The sequence below is a fragment of the Symsagittifera roscoffensis genome, chromosome 4 (genome assembly GCF_963678635.1).
Source record: "Symsagittifera roscoffensis chromosome 4, txSymRosc1.1, whole genome shotgun sequence".
Taxonomy (NCBI): domain Eukaryota; kingdom Metazoa; phylum Xenacoelomorpha; order Acoela; family Convolutidae; genus Symsagittifera; species Symsagittifera roscoffensis.
Window position 1 is genome coordinate 18,152,471 of NC_087065.1, and position 22,049 is coordinate 18,174,519.

At 38.0% G+C, this 22,049-nt stretch overlaps 2 protein-coding genes across 2 annotated transcripts in view; both read left to right on the forward strand.

Annotated features, from left to right (window-relative positions):
• LOC134843560 (elongation factor 1-alpha-like) overlaps positions 1-22,049 on the forward strand; it is a 469,523-nt gene that overhangs the window by 81,999 nt on the left and 365,475 nt on the right. The gene's annotated exons all lie outside the window — the stretch shown is intronic.
• On the forward strand, positions 1,838-2,738 carry LOC134844783 (uncharacterized lipoprotein SSP0535-like). The gene is made up of 2 exons (XM_063861600.1): positions 1,838-1,923; positions 2,294-2,738. Exons 1-2 carry the CDS (start codon positions 1,838-1,840, stop codon positions 2,736-2,738), a joined length of 531 nt encoding a protein of 176 aa, XP_063717670.1.

Genomic DNA, 22,049 nt, shown 5'->3' on the forward strand with positions numbered 1-22,049 from the left:
TTTACGTCCACTTTAACCCGCTTATTGTTTTCATTAAAATACGTTTTTTGCTCAGGGCTCTGCAACTAAACTGGCATTACCCATCAGTAGCTTCATTTTGAAATGGGGAAAGCTGCAAGCGAATAGATCGAAATCAAGTCAGTAGAGAGCGTCCGGTTGCTTTGCAAATTGCACGGAAAGACCAGATTAGAAAGATAAACAAGATTTGTTTTTGTTCCGACTTTCGATACGAAAGTAACGGAATATTTGTGCTCGGGGTGGGTTTTTTTTTCTTCAGACAAATTTCGACTTTTTAACTAGCTATTTTTGACGGAATTTTTTTATATCATTCAAAAGGTATTGTTGTCCTGAGCTTAAATTTGAAAAGATATTTCACCTATGATCATTTTTCGTAAAGTTATGAGGGTTTAAAGATTGCCATTTTGGCCATTTTGACCAATTTGGGACAATTAACGCGCGATATAGTTCGCGCTATTAACGCGTAAGCGGAGATTTAATCCGTCTTATAAATCGTTCCAAATTGGTTGAACGAAGCTTATTTGCCATAATTGATGTGTTACAAGGAACAAAAACTATCTTTTTCTACTTTATATGGCGTGTGGGGGGATGATTTTAATAAAAAATTTCAAATTTTAGAAAAAAAAATTTCATTTTATTTTATTTCATATAATGTTTTTATGTTATTACTGCTGCTCCATAAACCTTCAAAAGCAGTCGGAACATTCAGGGCTTCGCCCTGATAAGAGCAGTCTTGTTTATTTTCAAACTGTTTCGTTTTATTTTTGAGAAGTGATGAGAAGATTTCAACAAAAGAATACAACTTCTCAATTGTATCAATCAATCAATCAATTAGGGGTATTTGATGACCGTCTTTTTTTTCAAAAATTGAATAGAAAAACAAACAAGACTGCTCGTATCAGGGCGAAGCCCTGAATGTTCCGACTGCCTTTTAAGGTTTATGGAGCAGTAATAAAATTCAAAAATTAAATGAAATTTAAATGAAAAAAATGAACAAAAATTTTTTCTAAAATTTTTTATGAAAACCATCCCCCCACACGCCATGTACAGTACAAATAATCTAATTTGCTCCTTGTAGCAAACCAATTATGACAAATAGGCTTCTTTCAACCAATTTGGAACGATTTCTAAGACGGATTAACTCTCCGCTTACGCGTTAATAGCGCGAAATATATCGCGCGTTAATTGTCCCAAATTGGCCAAAATGGCAATCTTTAAACCCCCGTAATCTTACGAAAAATGATCACAGGTGAAATATCTTTTCAAATTTGAGCTCAGGACAACAATACCTTTCGAATGATATAAAATTCCGTCAAAAATTGCTAGTTAAAAAGTCGAAATTTGTCTGAAGAAAAAAAAACCACCCGAGCACAAATATTCCGTTACTTTCGAAATCACCTTAGAAAACGGATTCAAGAAATTATATCAATAGGGCGCTTAACGAAGCAATGAAATATGGTATTTCTAAAGTATTACTAAACTGTCATGGCTTAAATGAAAACTTGTTGCCCTATTGCCAGCCTGCTCGAAATTATGCTGCTCGGAAATCTCGGAGTTTTACTCGCATCACGATAAACACGAAAATTGGACGCTCAAACGAAAACAAAGCCAACATCCGAGCTGTTCAGATCAGATTTATTAGGCCAAAAAATAAGATTTCAAAAGATCTCTGAGAAGATTCAGCCCAGGCAAAAAGTTAAGATCTCAAAGGATCGTTGAGAATTTCTCAAACCGCCGACATCATTTCAACTGAGAAGAGAAGACCGTGGGGACTTTTCCATGTCTCCTCATTTTGTTTTAATCTTTTAGGAAAGCAACCATGTTTGGGCCCAAGAGTGTAGATGATCTCAAAGCAATCCACAAAGCATTCGAGGACACTCTTGGCAAAGCACCCTACTGGACAGGGTATGCAAAATTGAACACAATTGTTCACGATGACGATGAGTGCATCCCACTTGACACCGAGGAGTTCCGGAGCATCAAGGATCACTCACTGATGCCAGAGGGAATATGGACCGAAACGGGATAGTTTTCAGTTTTGAACTTAACGAGCTATCAAAAAATATATGAGCTAAAATAATTGGCACAGAACTAAATCTATGTCATCACTCCATTTTGAAAAATATCATCATAATCAAAACTTTGAAAAGTTTGTCAAATCTGAATCTCAAGGCTCTTGATGATTTCACTAAAAAAAATTATTTATCCAGTTTTTGATAAAGACAGAATAAAAATTTCAGCATAAACCATTTTTGCATGTAAAATAGTTTTATAGGTTTTTGAAAGTTTCTAAACTGAAAAAAAACACTTTGAAGGGACCTAGCCTTGAAAAATCGAGTGGAAAATATTGCGTGAAAGGCAAAAGAGGAGGCGGACTGAAGGACGAAAAATGCAATGCAGATGACAGTTTCAAGGTCATCTGTCAGCATGATTTTAGAGAGGGCGATGGTGATGAAGATGACGATGATAGCAGTAATGGTGATGACAATAATGACAATGGAGATGGTGATAACGATGATGACGATGATTCTAACAGTGGCGATGATTCTAACAGTGGCGATGATTCTAACAGTGGCGATGATTCTAAAGGTGATGATGATTCTAACAGTGACAATGACTCTAAAAGTGACGATGATGATGACAATGACAGCGCCGGAAAAAAATCATCGCCTGATGAATCTAAAAAAGCAGACAGTGCTGATGATGGCCTACCATGCTGAAAACTTCGAACACCATGCTCAAACTCCGAATATCATACACAATAAGAACAATTTAGTCATCAACAACTGAAATTATATTCTTGCGCTTGATTCATTTCATAAAAAAGAGCTCAAACTTGGATTCCAACTTCAATTTTGGATTTTTTTCTGCTTCAATTAGTTCTAAAAATGTTTCCCATATGCCAAGTAAAGTACACATGTAGTAATGGAAAATAATCCGTAAGGAAATAACTCGTTTCAGGGCGACACTTCGAATGTTCCGACTTTTCTTCACTGTCTATGAAATATGTTCCATAAAATGAATGACAAAAATTTAGAAAGAAGGAAATTTCAAAAATTTGATTTTTAAAACGCAATCTCTTAAACGTTATTTCAAGTACCAAGTTGGAAAGCATAGCAATCTCTTATTGACTGCGCAACTAAAATGACTTTAACCTTATGTAACCTTTAATTGCGTTTACTACCTCTATTGGCGTTTAGTTTGCTTAGTTATTGTTCCGACTTTCGATACGAAAGTAACGGAATATTTGTGCTCGGGGTGGGTTTTTTTTTCTTCAGACGAATTTCGACTTTTTAACTAGCCATTTTTGACAAAGTTTTTTTATATCATTCAAAAGGTATTGTTGTCCTGAGCTTAAATTTGAAAAGATATTTCACCTGTGATCTTTTTTTGTAAAGTTACGAGGGTTTAAAGATTGCCATTTTGGCCATTTTGACCAATTTGGGACAATTAACGCGCAATATAATTAGCGCTATTAACGCGTAAGCGGAGATTTAATCCGTCTTATAAATTGTTCCAAATTGGTTGAACGAAGCTTATTTGCCATAATTGATTTGTTACAAGGAACGAAATCTATCTTTTTGTACTTTATGTGGCGTGTGGGGGGATGATTTTCATAAAAAATTTCAAATAAAAAAAAATTTCATTTTATTTTATTTCATTTAATTTTTTTAATGTATTACTGCTGCTCAATAAACCTTAAAAGGCAGTCGGAACATTCAGGGCTTCGCTTGTTATTGTTGTAGTATCACAACTTTTAACCTTAATTCTCTAGTTCTCTAGCTGACAGATTGATAAGAGAAAATTTTACATGCCGCAGTTTCATGAAGCAAAACTATAAGGATTGAAATTTTTTGAACCACTTGATAAACGAAAATTATAAGAATATTCTGTTATTACTGCTCCACAGGCCTTAAAAGGCAGTTTGAACATTCAGGGCTTCGCCCTGACACGAGCAGTTTTGCTTTTTTTCTATCCAGTTATCCCAGTTCTGTAACTTTCGTTTGCCTACCAAAAAGTCTACCAATACGAAATCATTAAGATTTCCTTCTAACTTAGAACAAACAGTGCACAAGACTTCTCGTATCAGGGCGAAGCCCTGAATGTTCCGACTGCCTTTTAAGGTTTATGGAGCAGCAGTAATAACATAAAACATTAAATGACATAAAATAAAATGAACTTTTTTTTTAATTTGAAATTTTTTATGAAATACATCACCCCACACGCCTTATGAAGTACAAAAAGATTGATTTCGTTCCTTGTAACAAATCAATTATTGCAAATAAGCTTCGTTCAACCAATTTGGAACGATTTATAAGACGGATTAAATCTCCGCTTACGCGTTATTAGCGCGAATTATATCGCGCGTTAATTGTTCCAAATTGGTCAAATTGGCAATCTTTAAACCCTCATTACTTTACGTAATATGATCACAGGTAAAATATCTTTTCAAATTTAAGCTCAGGACAACAATGGCTTCCGAATGATTTACAAAAGTTCCGTCAAAAATGGCTAGTTAAAATGTCGAAATTTGTCGGAAGAAAAAAAAACCCACCCCGAGCACAAATAATCCGTTACTTTCGTATCGAAAGTCGGAACAATAACGAGAATGCTTCACAGCGAAATGACCGTCAGGAAAGATATACAGCCTTGCTGAGCAGCTAATATGAAAAAAGAAGAAGGGAAAAGATGAGCAAAATTTAATGAACGCCAAATAGAAGATTTAAGCAAAAAACTCAAATCTTCATATTGTCTCATCTTAGGAAAGGAATGAAAAAATTGTTTCGCTCAGAAAAAAGCAAGATAAAAAACATTGATATTGATTTTGCCAAAATCTGGGATTTTCCAAAAATGTTTTTGGATCCGGAATAAACCCTACATATGAACGTTCTAGTCTTCAGCAGACATTACGATTACAGAAAGTCATAGAAAAAATCAACGAACTATTTACAGATTTGGCTCAAAATTGTCCAAAGTTTGCTGTCTAGAGAATCTAGAAGCATGAATAACATGACAAACAGAGAAAGGCAGAGCAAACTTTGTAATGATGAACTCATAATGTAATAGTTCGGAAAAATATCGATATCAATTTTGCCGAAATCTGGGATCGTTTAAAATTCATGTTCAGAGCCGGCACAAACCTTACTACACTCGAACATTTTAGTTCGTCAGCAGATATCAAGATTACAAAAAGTCAAAGAAAAAATCAACGAACTGCTTACAGATATGGTTCAAAATTGCAGTACACAGAATTGGCCAAAGTTTGCTATTCATTAGGATCTAGAAGCAATACTAACATGAAGAATATAAAAAGGCGCAAAACAACTTTTTCTAATGATCAACTCACATCCCAAAACATCTTTTGGCATATGTAAAACTTCACACGAAGGGAAGCAAAGATGCATTAATATTATGTAAAAACCCCAGTGGCATACGATTCGAACAAAACTTTCCAAGCATAGAATACACCAACTTAAGAATATTTGAAAATCAGCAACGCACAAATTGTGGTCAACATTTCAAAAAACACATCTACAATAGCTTTCCACAAAAGAAGGGCTATGCAAAACTTCTTGCTGAAGAGGATACTTTGCTAAACACTGTATAAGTGGGGAATGAACAAATATTTAGACAAAAGTAATTGAAAAGTCAAATACTAAACCAGAATCTAAGACTCAAACCTAATCTTAGTGTATCGTCAGGCTAGATTGTTGTAGAATCACGAAATTGATGACGAACTAGAAGTGAACCAAAAATGTGAACAAGAAGTGAAAACAAATTTCAGATGTTGTATGTGCAGTTCGAATCAAAAAAAATATCTGAGCTTTTTTCCGCATGAGTCCGAGAAGTAAAAAAGACCTTACAGGTCCAATTCACAAAAAAAAACATTCTCTCTGAGTTAGAACCGATTTAACAAGCAAGGTTCCATTTAAGGGAAAAATCACTTTCTCGCGAACTGAAATTGAAATTCTATTTTTTTTCAAAATCTAACCTGTGGATCAAATTAGAAAAAAGGCAATCAAACACTCGTCAGTTCAATCAAGTTGTTAGGACGACAATTTTTGCTCAGAACACGATCATATTTGTTGAAGCTGAATTTCAGAAATTAGCCTGAATAACAGAGGTGGCAAAAAAAACCTACTAGGGAACGACATGTTATCATAATTAGATAAAAAACAGATATCACAACTTTGGGCTCGAACATTAAACCGTACCAGCGAAGTATGTCATGTACCAATCAGCAACACTGCGAAGTTAGGGTCTGTGAATACCAACTACTGAAAGATGGACGCATCGAGAGACTATCAAGATGCTCAAAAAACTCCTTCAGTAGTCCAATAGTAGTCACTGCAAAGACAAATGGGTCAGTCCCACTAGCCCTAAATTTCAAATTTACCTTAACAGTTATCACTTGCGGAAATTTTTCGAATCTCTACATAATATAGCATCAGCAAGAGACAAAATGGACACAAATTCTATCTGGTTCTCTTCTATCGATCCAAATTTTCCTTCAGCCAAGAAGCTGTCTCTTGTATAGCTCACAACTATTGTGTTTTTAACAAAGTCGGATGAAATTTTATAGGGTTGTATCGCTTTGAAACTGAGTTATGTGGATTGGACGATATGACTAATAATGCCTCGGTGTATAATGCATAAGCCGTCTACCCTCTGTCGTTTCGACGGCTTACAAAATGTACAATCTTAAATCGTTTTCTCAACTTGAAAAACATGCTAGTTTCTAATCCAAAAAACCAAAAAAAATTAATCGAAGTTTGAAAAATGACAAGTTTGACGTGGAACCAAATCATGTGTTCACAAAACTTTTGCAACAAGAAATTTAATGGAACCGTAGTCGAGAATGGCGAAAATTTTGCATTGACAATCGTTCATAAAAGCACCCGTGCAAATGTAAACAGAAGTTCCAAAAGATAGAAAATCATGAAAATCTTTCGACTAGAAAAGAGTCGGCCTCGTTAAAAATCACGAATCTTTTTTACGGCCTGGGCACGCCAGTGGAGCAAGATCACTCTAACAAATCGAAAACTTCAGCTTTCTTTACATTTTTTAGCGAAACTAAAATACAGCAGCACCGAACTAAAGCTGTTGGGCCTAGTTTTAGCTTCATATCAAATTGAAAGTTCCTACTAATGTTGTAATTATATTGATCATTTAAGAAACGGGAGGAAATTTGTGTTGAGCTTACACTTTTTGTACTTTTTTTAATTTCACGCGAAATCAGGTTCAAAAAAAGTGATCGGACTGGGTTGAGTGATAAACCATCTTGAAATTTTTCTCAATCGCGATTTGAAACATTACGAGGCCAAACTGTGCATTCTCTGCATTGTAAGCGGAATCCGCAACAGGCCAAAATCAGTTTTGGCGCGGAATCCGCAACATCGCTACTTTTCTTTGATCTTCTATGCTGTTTTGCATTCCACAAACAAATACCTAAATCATTGTACCGCTCAAAATTGCTCCAAAAATATGCGAATTTGCGGAATCCGCAACAGTACTTGTGGAATCCAGAACGGTTTGTGGAATCCACAAACAAATAACAAAACATTTGTATCGTTAAATTGAGCTGTTGCGGAATCCGCAACTGTAAGTGGAATCCGCAAATTGTAAGTTGAATCCGCAAATTGTAAGTGGAATCCGCAAATTGTAAGTGGAAGCCCCAAATTGTAAGTGGAATTCGCATTTTATTGCGGATTCCATTTACATATAGGTTTATATGTGGTAACGTTTTAATTTATATCTTTTGTTTACTACAGGTGTTCACCAACAACGGTTCACCAACAATACATGACGTCTACCAGTCTCAATTCGATCTCAAGTTCGATCTGACCAACTTCGTCACCAACTTCGATCCCAATTCCTGTAACTCAATTTCGATCGTTATCAATCGTTTTCAAACATAGTTTGATAAGTCAAAATTTTCGGGATTATGTTTTGTTTTTGCAATTATTCACTGATTTTAGCAGTAGTTGTTCAAGTTTTGTTAATCTTTTTATCTAAAACGGATTTACTCAAATTAGTTTTTCTTAATAGATATTTACTTTCTATGAGCAAATTACACCAAATAGATAGCCTACTCTTTATGAGCAACTTTGACGAGCCGGCATATTTTCGGACCATAGCACATACTGCATACAGTAAAATTAATACAGCAAATTACGATTAAATTAAAGAGATCAAATAACAACAAACTGTCGTAAGAAAACAGTCATGACAACAAACAGTATAAACAGTTCGAGTTGTTCATTCCAAGTCATAAAAAAATCCTGGGCGGATAGTTATCCTCGACGGCATATCTACCACATCATGCATTTATATGGCATCGGATTGTGCTTATGAGGAAATATCTGTGTTCGTTGAACTTGAGAGATTTGATCAGAGTGTCTAGCTCACGTTCGTTTCTTGCTGGCAACAAATCTCATTTTCCCCCGGCACAGAATCCCGATATTGATGGCATCCAAAAAGTCCTGAGGTCATACTGCAAAAAAATTTAGCAGCACACTGTGTGGATGATAAACCAATGGCCTTTCTGGTTACTAGTGTAGCTGGAACCAAAATGAAAGTTTGTCAAGTTTTTTTCCTCATCAAGCCAACGCATCTTTTTATTGCCAAAAATTTCGCAAAAATTTAAACAATTGGGCGAGTAATATCACTCAGATTGCAGCTAAAGTTGTTCTAAAACGAAGCACGTGAGAATAAAAGAATAAATCATATTTGTTTTTGAAAAAACAACGAAATTGAAATTAACAGCCACAGACCAAAAAAATCTTCTTCAGCAAGCTCCGCCAAAACAGAAGCCATTCTCAGGGTGACATCCGCATTTTCGATGGAACTCATTCCAGCAAATGCTCTTTTCTTTGAATCATCGAATTTCAAAAAATCAACACGAAACCTTTCTCCGGCGCGCAAGATAGTCGATTCTAGCTAAAATCAAAAATTAGACTACGATGTATAAATAGAATACGGTAAAATTACCTAGCTAAAATCACAAAATAGAATATAGTTATATAAAAGAATACGGTAAATTGAATACCGATTAAAAAAGAATCAGTTGCATCCGGAAATGCAATTTTCAGGATTTCAGATGAAATCGATGATCATACAGAGTATAAGGATAGTTGGATGTCAATAATTAGTAGAATAAATACATTTTTGATTATTTACTAGATAATTTTACCTGTATTACACCGTTGACGCATGGAGCAAACTTCAAGGGAATGTCACTTCCTGGCAGCTCAAAATAATCGAGGCGACTCAAAATATCTTACTGCGGTTTTTTTTTCGGTCTTGGGCTCTTAGGGTTTTTGTTGGGGTCTAGATTTCTCAGCATCCGTAATCATGAATTTTATGAAATCGTCTGGCAGTGATTCTCCGGCGACTCGTTTCCTTGACTCGCCTTAGGACTCGTTTCTCAACTCGGAGTACCTAACGTATGAATTGCCACTGCATGATGGTCCATTCTCCGCAGTATCCTGAGGTTTGTCGACCAAACGAACTGTGCACTGGGACGCGAAAGGGTCGTTGATGATGGCAATCCTTTTTCTGACACTCCCAGCATGTTCAAAAAAGATCATCGAGTCCCTGTGCAGCCGTCTGGGGTTGAACGATATTTTATCTTTTCTCGAATTCCGCCTTCTGCTGATGACACAAATATCCTTGTGTTCGTGGAAATTCCATGCTGTTGCGTTTTCTTTTCTGTCTTCTTGGACACTAAAGACGGCACTTCCCGGCCAATCAGACCATTTATTCTTTACGGACCAAAGTAAATGTCCAGTGCCTTCCAGTTCTCCATCATCATTTGCAGTGCCTTCTAACATCCCTGCGCCTCCGTCACCACTTGCAGTACCAGAGACGACATCATTTGCTCCTCCGAAACCGGTAACCCCTTTGCGAGCACCTCGCGACCTTTCGCCTTGCCAATTCCGCCGACATATGGGCAACCACATACCCCTCTGCGACATGTCCATTCAGGCCCCTCGATGGTACATCAGTGCCAGCCTCAGCGGTATCAACCATATCCAGCCTACCTGGATTTCTACATGTCGGCATCACAGTATCCAAATTCTCCATGTCCATCGGCTTTTCCCCACTATCGAGAAGTTGAAAGACAACCGCATGACCATCAGAGGCGAACCTACACTCCCACGGAACCACGAGCCCATGAACCACGAAGTTAAAAGACCACATGAATGACGAGCCCACGCAAAGCCGCAAAAGGGATCATGCTGAGCCAGATAATGTAGGCGAAATTGTAAGTTGAAGAAATAACTTCACATTACACAAGCCTAAAAGTTTTGGTAAACCAAATATTGAAACTAAATCATAATCATTTTTAGCAACCTGGAAAAGCCACCCGAGCCGAAATCCGATGATAAACGGGACTCTCAAAGGAGTTGTTTTACAGAATGTCCAGAAGTCGAATGACTGCACCGATAAAAGAAACGGAACTTTGACCCACAAAGAACAATTGACCATGTTCAGGGCCATTGTCACGTTTCAGTTCACTTGCACAGGGATGCTCAAGAAAATGATCATCAACACCACGGTACATGCTGTCGTCCAGGCGATTGTCAACATAGAGGAAAAAATGAAGACGATACTGTGGAGCTGAGCATAGAACCAGCAGCCTGTCAGTATCTTTTTAAACCTAAAACACTGATTTGATAAACAACGCTGATGACTCGATTTGATGACTCAGTTTTTTAATGTCAACTTCTCGTGTCTCTCACAGATTTCCAGTCTGGCTAATACAGGGTAAGAAATTGTAATTTACTGAGGCCAGAACCCATTTAAAGAGGAGCAATATGAGCTAAGTTGTTCAGCGGGCTTTTCGGGACACACAAAAAAAAAACATTTTTCGTCAATTCATTTGGGAACGCGGTGTTCCGGTTTGCTCCACTAGTTGATCAGTTCAAACGCCAGGTAGATCAATCGATATAAAATTTCAATGTCTTCCAAAGGGTTTTAGTAATCAAAATTGAAACCGACGTGGAAATGCATGTAATCATTTCGCTTTTTTATAGATTAGCTTCATAAATCTGGAACAGCCGAAGCGCTGTCTCGCACGTAAGGTTGCGAAGCTTATGCCTTTGTCTACCAAACCCGCGTTCGCGATGGAAAAGCTGAAGAGGCAAGCTTCAGAATTTCACCAGAAATTGGACGGATACACCTACGAAAACATTCTGTTGGCAGTGCGATCCCGACAAGATTCTCAACGTTAAGTTCGCCAGGTGCAGCACGCACAGATCTTTGTTCAGCAGATGACGACCTCCCATGAGCTGTCAAGTGAAGTTACAAACTTTTACTCAAAGCCTAGGTGGGCAACATATGACCTGAGGAAGGTGATTGACCATGTGGCGAAGCTGCTCAATGATAGATCAAAGAGCAAGTTTCAGCCGCTTGAGAAAACCACAAGCCTGAAACACACCGCCAACGACATTAAGAGCTTTCCATATGAGGCTCAGGAAGGGTTGCAAAGTCGTGCATTGACCCAGAGCTGGATCGGCATATGTGATGATGTGATATTTCCCGTCTTTGGAAGAGGTACTTTATAATATTAATAACTCGATAAATTTATCTTACTAATAAAGTTTCACTTTCGAATCAGTAATTTTTGAATCGGTTCATTTTTCAATCAGTGATTTCTATTTTACTAGGTTTGATTGCTTGGCAATCGTCCAAGAAAGATGACGTGTTGGTGGATTACCACGGTAAAGTAGTCACCAACAGCAATGCCGACCAGTACTGTCTCCAAGCAGGAGTTGTAAGTGAATACGTATCGCAAACTGCGGGTCCTCCTAGGCGATTGATCGACGCTTCAAATGAGGAGTACCCGTTACACCAATGCGAACCACGCCACAAAGAACAAAAAACGAGGCCAATAGGAAGATGGCAGAAATTGTACTTTCCAGTATAGGTGAAAGAATAGTCATCCTAAAAGCCAGGAGAGACAATTGCGCTTTGACTATGGAAACAAAGTTGCTCAAGCGTTGTTTGACGACAGCAGTTAAGTGGATTTTGGGTATTCTACAAATTTTTAATCTCGTTTCGTTCCGGGGAACGTTTTATCAGTTTTCGAATCAATTTACAATTTATAGGAGTGCGTTTGTGTTCATGATTTTATATTTTAAATCTGTTGTAATTTATGATCAAATTTACTAATTAGATTTTCTAATAATAAACCCTGAATATATACAATTATGTGTATTTAATAATAATTTGAGAAAACAACCTGATTAGGAATGAATATACATTAAAAAGTGAATGATCGAATTAAATTGAAAAATCAAAATAGCCGTTTTCAATCAAATGTTTAAATCTAATAGGGTATATCCATGAATTTAGATAAATAATGGTTTAAGATTTGTTCGTGGATTCCACTGACAATAGTTAAGTATTTGTTCGTAATTTCCGCATTCGTTGTTCTAGTTAGCATTTGTTCGAGCTGGTTATTGCTGGAAATCTCACTTACAATCTGCGTAATCCGCTAAAAGTTTGTGAAATCAAAAAAAAAAACTGTCGCGCTCTAATACAGATTTATTAGTTGAAATTACGTGAGATTTTAAAAATCATTGTCGCCCGAAAATAGTACAAGGCGATTGATCGACGCTTCAAATTGATCGACTAAGAAATTGAGAGAATAGCATGATTAAGAATGAATAACGAATGTCTTAATCTAAAGCAACATTAAAAAATGAATGATCGACCGATGGTCGATATGAAACATACTTAGCACGTATCTAAGTAGTGCTAAATTAGCTAAAACTAAGTCTACAAACTATACAAATCGTAAATTCAAGAAATTGGAAAATAGAGTTTTAATGAGTTCACTGAGTCTTAAATGTAATCGGCATCAAGTTCTTCTAAAGCTTGTTGTAGGTCCTGATCTAAAATCGACGATATTTCGCTCCCGGAATCTTGCTCTGCGACTATGATGGGTGATTTCCCGGTGGGAAACTTCCGCGATGTCTGAACAAACCCCGATTTTGCGAGGGGAATGAGGAAATCAGAAGGTGACCAGCACAAGAAAGCAGGCCGTCTGATTGTAGATCTGGGCTGGATGGCAACAGAATGCGTTTCCTCTGGTGTGCTGTCCAGCAAAATTAGCTCTAGAGCGGATCCGAAGGATGATGGCCCAGGAAGACTGCTGTCGTGAGACGATTTCTGAGGGGAATCCGGAATGACGACAACTTCTGTCGACGAATTTGTGGTCGTTTGTATGAGCGTCGGGTTTCCGCCAGTCAACTTACCACTGGTCGTTTTTTTTTCTGAGGTTTGGCTCTGGTTGACTTCTGGGGAGGCGATGATTTCCTCTTTCCGGCTAAATATGTCCATTTTCTAAGGTGACCGTGTGGTTCGAAGAATCAACAATCGCCTCTTTAAATGGATGTAAGTACGATTCTCCAATACATTAAAAAAGGTTACCTCCAGTAGTGGCCAATTTCCCTACAGTAGGCCGTTTCCGATTAGAGTTTGGGATTGGGGTTGCTCGACTTCCATGGGTAATCTTTGTCAGTGGGATGTCCGACTCTGAGGAGAAGATTGGGGTTGCTCGACTTCCATGGGTAATCTTTGCCAGTCGGATGTCCGAGTCCAAGGAGGAGTCGATCACCGCGTTTTCGTATCCGACCTCTGCTCCATCGTGTTGCTCCCAACTCTTTGCCCGGCGGTCTGATATGATTGACTTTCCTTGATCTAAACGATTATCAATATAGATCAGAAAGCGTCCAAAGGGCCGGCGAAATCTAAATTAATCTTTTATTTTCCATGAAGTTCTGGTATTTGCTCATATGCTCCGATCCCAACAACACCATAAGGTTCTTACCGGCTTTTGAACATGGTTTGCAAGATTTGCCGTGGTGATATATTTCCCTATAAATATGTGGCCACCAGATAAATTCAGCCAGAAATTTCATGCCAAACTGGCCTGGAATGGACTCGTGTAACATCGATCTGAATGCGGCCGCAGGTCCTTCTCATATTTTTTCAAGTAAAATCCATGAATTTCAAGTGGGCGTCATGTCTTCAGTGTTCTGATTAGATCCCACAAGACTTTGTCATTCTTGGTCATTATTTGTAGTAACTTCATGGAGCAATGATATTCTGGTATAATTGGGGAAGAAGGTAAAGATAAGTTAGCTTTGTAGCGTTTCAATAAATTAAAGTGGTCATTGTTAAGTAGGTCGGCTCAAATTTCAAAGCAATATTGTGTTCCTCTGGTACAGAGACCGATCGTTTAGCAGACCAATCTGGGACGATTATTGAAGGGTCAGAAAGTTTTGATGATGAAGTTCCCGTGGTATTCAATCTTTTTTTGGTACGAAATGATTTTGTAGCAAAAAAGCGAATTATCTAGCGGTAAAAATGACAGCAATAATTCTATGACCAAATGAAGCTAAAGAGCTATCGATTCGAATTTGACCTATCACATCGCTTGCATTACTCGTTCCTGACGGGAGAAAAATATTTACAATTAAATTTACAGCGACCGACGGTCGGTCTAATTTTATTCTCTTTAAAACAGTAAAATTTTGCGAAGTCTATTTTTTTGACCCGGAATGTAGAGCCGGAATGTGAAAATTGTTGCGATGACTACAATTGTGAAACTAAATTTAAAAATCAGAATGGCCGTTTTCATCAAATTTGAAATTGTAAAAGGGTATATCCACGAGTTGAGTTAAGTAATGATTTAAAAAATGATTTTAATAGCTTCAAATTTGAATCTATGGCTGCTACGAAATAATTCGAATTTACTTTGTAGGGCGTTTACGAATTAATTTTGGGGTATGCCATAGTTTTAAATTTAAAACTACGATTAGTTGTCTCTGTTAATCCATCCTACGACGAAATTGGAATCAGTTCTTACAATAACAGCTAATACATAAAATTTTGTTTAGCCGAGTTAAACCAAAATCAACAACCTTGTTAAAAAATTAGTATCACTAGGCCTTTTGTTAATTTATTATGCAATTAAACTAATCAAAATATTTGGCTTGACAGTTTCAGTTGGTTGCGTTAAGCCAAAAGCATGACTGTTTTTGACACAGCTACAAAGATTTTAGATTCTAAAAGGGTTTTCACGAATTTATGTGAGTAATGATTTAAGATCTGTTCATGGTTTCCACAGACAATGGTTAAGTTTTGGTTCGTAAAATCCGCATTCGTTGTTCTAGCTATATTCATTGCTCAATGCTGCTGGATTATCAAATTACGGATTTACAAATAAAAATGGCCATTTCATTCACATCTTTAATTTTATTTTTAATTTCTAAAAAATTATATCCAAGAATTTATTTAAGTAATGATTTAAGATTTGTTCGTGGATTCCACAGACAATGGTTAAGTATTTGTTCGTAATTTCCTCATTCGTTGTTCTAGGTTGCCATTGCTCAAGCTCGTTTTTGCTGGTTATCTCACTTACAATCTGCGGAATCCGGTAACAGTTTGTGGAATCAATAAAAACAAACTATCGCTCTCTATTACAAGTTTATTTTACGTGAGATCATTTAAAACAGCTACACGGGTCCCCCTCAGTTTTTCCAGAGGTGAGAAATAACCGGCCTTGAGGGTATCATCTGGGAGCCACCCAGAATCATTGTCGCCCGAAATGGTACGAGTATGATTTTAAGGATCATGAAAGGGGTGGTGCCGGACATCAAGCCGATGGGACTTCAAGCCGAAACGTAAAGTTAGAAACTACAAGCCGGATAGTTCAAAAACCGGCTGATACTACTAAGGGATAAGGATGCCAATGAAAAAGTCACTTCGGCTTGAAAAGTAAAGTTAGTTTCTAACGTAAAGTTAGAAACTTCAAGCCGGATAATTCAAAAACCGGCTGATATTATTAACGGATAAGGATGCCAATGAAAAAGTCACTTCGGCTTGAAATCACGTCGGCTTGTTGTCCTAGACCCCACAAAAGGACCCCAAGAAAGGCCCCCGACGGGATATGTAGGCATACCACTAGCGTGGGTTACTTGAACGTAGTTTTAACACTGAACTCGTCAAAATTGATCTCTCGTTTGGTTGTGCTGTTGAGAGCTGAGTACTATGTGGGCTGAGTTTGTTCAGCTACACGAAGGGGGTACTTGGGGTTCAGTATTTAGAATCTGCGGTGATTTTTCAGCTCTATGTTTTCTTAGAGCCACGATTGCAGAAACCTTACTTTCACCGCTAGTTTGACATTGCTCCATCAAAAGTGGTCGCTTGTCATTGACGTAAATAGCTGAAAAACTGCTCCCAAGATGTAGCTGGTAAGAAGTCGGATCAATAACTGAATCAGAGTAAAGAAAGTCAACTAAGTATTCTAGCTTCAAAAACTTGAAATCACAACCAGCAAATTTACGGCACTGGATAGCAGCAGGTGACAGTTTTTTTGCCAGCTCTTTCGTTTGGTTTTTGCCCAGTATCACTGGATTCCAAATCAGATGTTGACTCGTTTTTAGCTACTCGGTTTTGCAACCGTTCCTCTACAGTCACCGCTCATTTGACTAAATCTTTGTCATCTTTCAGCAGAAGAAAGCAGTTAGGTGTCTTAGAAAGTCCCCAAAGAATGGTTTGAGCATTGTCTTTGGTTAGGACAGTGCCTCCTAAACCATGGATCCATTTTTCCATCATAGCTTGTGGTGCTAGATTCGGTTTTGCTTTCTTTCCCGCAACTGCTGCCCCTGTACATCCGAAAGTATCCAACACATAAAACCGCAAACCAGAAAGCAGCAGACTAGATTGACGGTTTTCACCGACGGCAATTTTTGGAAGTTCTAGATTTTTCTGACATATTTGTAAATACAACAGGATAGGATTGGTTCCTCCCAAGACGTCTCCCGCATTGTTTAGAAAATTACGTGTGCACTTGCCAGATTTGATGAACTTGCAGAATGAAAAAAAAAACGTTTCGAGGAATAATGGGTCTTGGTTATGCAATCTTCCTCCGCCTCACATTGTCTACTTTGAAAATTTTTGTTCGCATGTTGGTTGGAATTTCGAGAGCTTCGCACAAATGTTCCCATAGACTTCGTATAAAAATGCTCACCACAAGCTGTGGCATTAGGAGTGATTTTAGTTTGTAGGGGGGCAATCCTTAATCTCCAAAGATAAGCACTGAAACTTGATAGCAAATTTCCGGCCACTTTTTGTACTCTATAGCGTTAAAATCATCGCTTGCTCTTAGTAATTGCGTGCATTCATTCAAGCTCTTTCTCAAAATTTCACTGGCATCTTTAATGGTGATGCACCCGAGGGTTTTTCCAGGAAATTTTGAGACGAGACTCGGGTAGATGGATTGTAACACTTTTACAGACTTAACGTACGTATCTATATTTTCTTTGGGCGCACAACAACTTCATTTTTCCATACTCCTTCAAAGAGATCTTAAATTTCTGTGCTAGCCTCTTTCATTTCTTCCTTGTCAGCGATGACAGTCAGCGCTTATTTTCCAGAAAGGGAGACTGCACCCACTTTGCCAGCTTTGTCCGTTCCTCCTATCGAGACAATGGTGAAATGAAAAAATAGCTTTTTGGCCCCCGTCTGGTTAAACTTTCCTCAAACCGCTGAATGGCAAACTTTTCGTGAGGATGCATATCATCGATTTTTTGTGCCATTTTACGAAGATCTGTTTCCACACATCGAGTAATCATTTGGGTGGCATCTGGACAATATTGACCAGTGACGTCTTGGGTAACTATTTTCGAAATGGCAGTTTGAGTTCAGTTCTTTTACCAGTCTCAGGCTCGCAAAGTATTTGGCGGAAGTCTTTTTGACACATACAGTGGGAGCCACGAGACTGTATCAGATGACTGCTCATTAGAGACACCAATAACCAGCCGCAACAAAAATGGTGAATCGCGACTATAGGTCAGCTTTGCTCCTAACTGTCTTAGGGGATTGGTTTGGCTGTACAACAAACCCGATTCTTGGTCGCCTGCTGTGGTGGGACTAACGTTCTGCTCCATAGCGTATCTGCTGTCTTTTCCACGGTACGCTGAATTTAATGATAAAGTTAATCAAATAGGGACGCACATTCATAAATTTGAATTCTCATTGTTTTAAGCCTTGGCTGAGGATTCCATTAACAGTGATTAACTATTTGCTCTTAAATTCCGCACTGAGTTTTGTCCCTACGTAGAAATATTTTGCGCTCTGCTCCATTTGACAAATATTATTTTTCGAAAGATAGTACTGCGTGGAGCCAAAGTGCCTAATTTAGTAAATGAGCAAATAAAGTTAACCATACTGACTATATATAACTTGATGCCGAGTTAATAATCATTTGTTTCGCAGGTAACTCAAATTCCGCACTGGCTTTTGTTCCTACGCAGAAATATTTTGCGCTCTGCTCCATTTGACAAAAATTATTTTTTGGAAGATAGTACCGCGTGGAGCCAAAGTGCCTAATTTATTAAATGAGCAACAAAGTTAACCATACTGACTATATATAACTTGATGCCGAGATTAATAATCATGAGAGATATTTTTCCAAAACAAAATAGAGTTACCTGCGAAACAAAAAACGCTGCTAGTCGACTGTACACTAATGTTGACATCGAGGAGCCTGAACGCGAGCCTGGTAACCTCCACACAACCAATCTCACAGCTGTCTCCCAGATATTCATCGTAATCCTTGAAGCTCCGTGGTTTTCAGTGAAAGAAACGCAACTGCTTTGACGCAAGAAACTAGGTCACTTCGAAACCCAGGAAATTCTTTCTCGGGCTTACAGAAGTTTGTAAAGTGAACCACTATTTCGGCGGTTGCTCGACAAACGTGTCTAGGAGAAGGAACGAATGATTTGAAGCCTGCTTTTGTCAAGCCGAGATCGAATAGTGTTGATAATATTGTCAACGTTTCCGGTTTTTGTCGCCTTAGCCAAATCGTACTTGAAACCTTCCGAAGATCCCCGTTTCTTGAATAAGCGAGTAATAATAAAACGGGTCGAAAAAGTGAATCTTTACTTTTTCCTACCACCTTTACCGCTTTTTGTTCTCTGGGAGTCTTTTTCAGCTACTTCCATTAGTCCTTGAAGGCTAATTCTATGACATCGAACATAAAACAGAACTTGGCGCCAAAATTTTTCAGACCCTTTTGGAGTGCATCATTTTTGTAGTTTCTCCAGTGCTCTATTCCGAGTAGTCTTGCGAGGAATCACATGCTTCAAAAATTGAATATGATGGTGCCTGTATAAGAATGCGGTTGCTGAACTTCTTGATGGTTCTGAGGGTGATGGAAGAGCTAATGATTGTGAGATTGCTGATTCTGTTGACGTCGGGGTTCTTGATGACTTTCCTAACTGTTCTAAGGGCGATGTCGATCTGTTCTGACGGTTTATAACACTAAAAGTGAGTATTCGGGCTTGTTTCTGAAAAGAGGAACTTGACCAGGTTCCTCCGTTTTTCGTTCCACGGTTATTTGACTGACGATTTGTAAGTCTGCTTGTTCGTCGGTACGTCGAGTTCCGTATCGGTTTTTGTCGATATTCGTGCCGGTTTTGTTTGTCTGAATTGTTTCAGGTGCAGTAACGAATGAATTTAGAAGATTTTCAATTTGAAATTGAAAGAGGTGCAGTGATGAATGAATAGAGCGTGTTACTTAAGTTATCCATATCCGTGGAATTACCAACTTGCTTAATTGGAAAAATAACTGTGGATTCTGGTGTGATTTTCAACTTGGCCCAACCGGCTTGGCCAAACTTATCGAAACAGTTATGAAGCTTTATAGCGTCATAATTGTTTCGATATTTTGTAAGTCGTCAACTAAAATAGTCACTAATTAGTGTTTCTTGAGTTTGATTAATTGGTTTTTCAAGTGTTAGATTTCATAATTTATGATTATCATACGCTCCTCACATACGCTCCTCATTTTTCCTGTTATATGCTTTCTTGAAAAAGTGTTTCACCTTCTAAATTATTTTTTCTAGTAAACTGAACACTAATTTTATCATCGTTTCTGAATTGTATGAGTAGCCGTTTAGTTTATTAACCCACCCCAAAATAAGGAAATAGTCCGTTCAGTTTTGCAAAATCTCAAAACTGACAGGAGTTAATGGCGCAGTTCAGTCTATTTCTCATCCCAAATACTGAAGTAGTTGTTCGTTCGAGGTTTGTAAAATCTCAAATCTTGACGGAGAGGAATTTGTAAGGGCGCCGTGCAGTGTATCCCAAATACTGAAAATCTCAAATTTTGACCAAAAGGAATGTGTAATGGCGCCGCGCAACTATTGCCAATCCTAAAAACTGAAATAGTTTGTTCTAGTTTTGCAAAATCTCAATAGTTCTTGTTGCAGTTCAAATCAATCTCAAATACTGATCAGTTCTATTCATTTTCCTTCCAATTTCGTTCCAATTTACATTACAATTTTTAACTCAATGAGAAAATCTCAATGTACACTGACAAGTTTTTTGCATTTTGCAAAATCCCAAATACTGACAAAATCCCAATACTGACAAAATCACAAATACTGACAAAATCACAATTAATGACAAAATCCCAAATACTGACAAAATCCCAATTACTGACAAAATCCCAAAAGCTGACGAAATCCCAATACAGACAAAATCCCAAATACTGACAAAATCCAAAATACTGACAAAATCCCAATTACTGACAAAATCCCAATTGCTGACAAAATCCCAAATAATGACAAAATCCCAATTACTGACAAAATCCCAAATACTGACAAAATCCTAATTACTGACAAAATCCCAAATACTGACAAAATCCCAAAGATTGACAAAATCTGAATTACTGACAAAACGTCCTCCAATTGCAGAATTTTTTGTGAGTAATTGGGATATTGTCAGTATTTGGGATTTAGCAGGACTGCAACGAACTATAATCAGTATTTAGGATTTTGCAGAACTGCAACGAACTGTAATCAGTATTCGGGATTTGAAAATGGGGGGGGGTGGTTAACAGGGAATAAAATTCGTGGGGGTAATTTAGGGGGATATATCTTTAAAGGGTGATATCCCCCGGGTTGCGCCTTATGGTGGGCAACCCCCGGGTCGCTACAAAAGTACCGCAGAGGGGAGAAAATAACAAGTTCCAAAACCGCGGTTTTGGATCCTGTTATTTTCTTCCCTTTATGGTACCTTGTAACAAATATGCCATCAAGAATTTTAATTTAAATTACTATTTCTTGAAAATTGAATTTTTAGTTTTGAAAAACCGCGGTTGATCCTATCAACTTAATTTAAATTTTTTTTCAGATCTGATTCGATTTTATTATTCTAAAATATTTGATCCTGGTTTCTTAAAAAATGATATAGATAGTGATTAAGAAATTGCGGATTCCACTAAAATGATTGGATCTTTTTCCTTTTTCCCACCTCAGATCTGAAACAATTTTATATTGTATGGAGGGCTTTGCTATTGATCCTTTCTTGGATTGATTTTTTTTTTTCGTTTCCAGATTGCGACCTACAGTTTTCGCAAAAAAGCAACATGGTCCGCCATTTTGCTGAAAAGCGATGCCAGAAGAGGGATGCGAAACTGCAGAAACTGACTTGCATGTTCTGTGGAACGGAGAGCTTCAGCGACTGCTACAGAACTGTAAAGGATGTGTTGTCGCCTGGTTTCTGGGAGAGAACAAGAGCCAATCGAATATCTGGGCTCAAACAAAAGCTGCTCCCTCCCACTAGGAAAAGTTATAACTTTGCGCAGGACACTTATGAGGTGTGCCAATTACCATTCAGAGCGAAGCAGAGGAGGGCAAATTTGATGTGCGAGGTTGAAATTGGCGATGATCAGAGTGAGTAAAGATATGTGCTTTTGATATAAGATATAAAATAAGATATGTTTCTTGACTTCATATTCAAACTGTTTTAGCACTTAGCCAAACATTTCAGTCCACGCCTGAGCAACTAGACTGTATCACGACAACGACAATGAGGCAGAAGACGAGACGGACTATCGTAAGAAATGCGTTGGGAACCAGCAGAAAGACGACCAAGACCAAGACGACGAGTATGACGACCTCCTGGAACAAACATGAGCAAGGCAGAAATGGGCATGATGCGACGAC

Excerpts from the sequence above, each read along its gene's own strand:
- LOC134844783 (XM_063861600.1), top strand. The coding sequence starts at position 1,838 with ATGTTTGGGCCCAAGAGTGTAGATGATCTCAAAGCAATCCACAAAGCA. Across the intron at positions 1,924-2,293 it reads AAAGCACCCTACTGGACAGG|GTTTTTGAAAGTTTCTAAAC; the intron begins GTATGCAAAATT and ends ATAGTTTTATAG.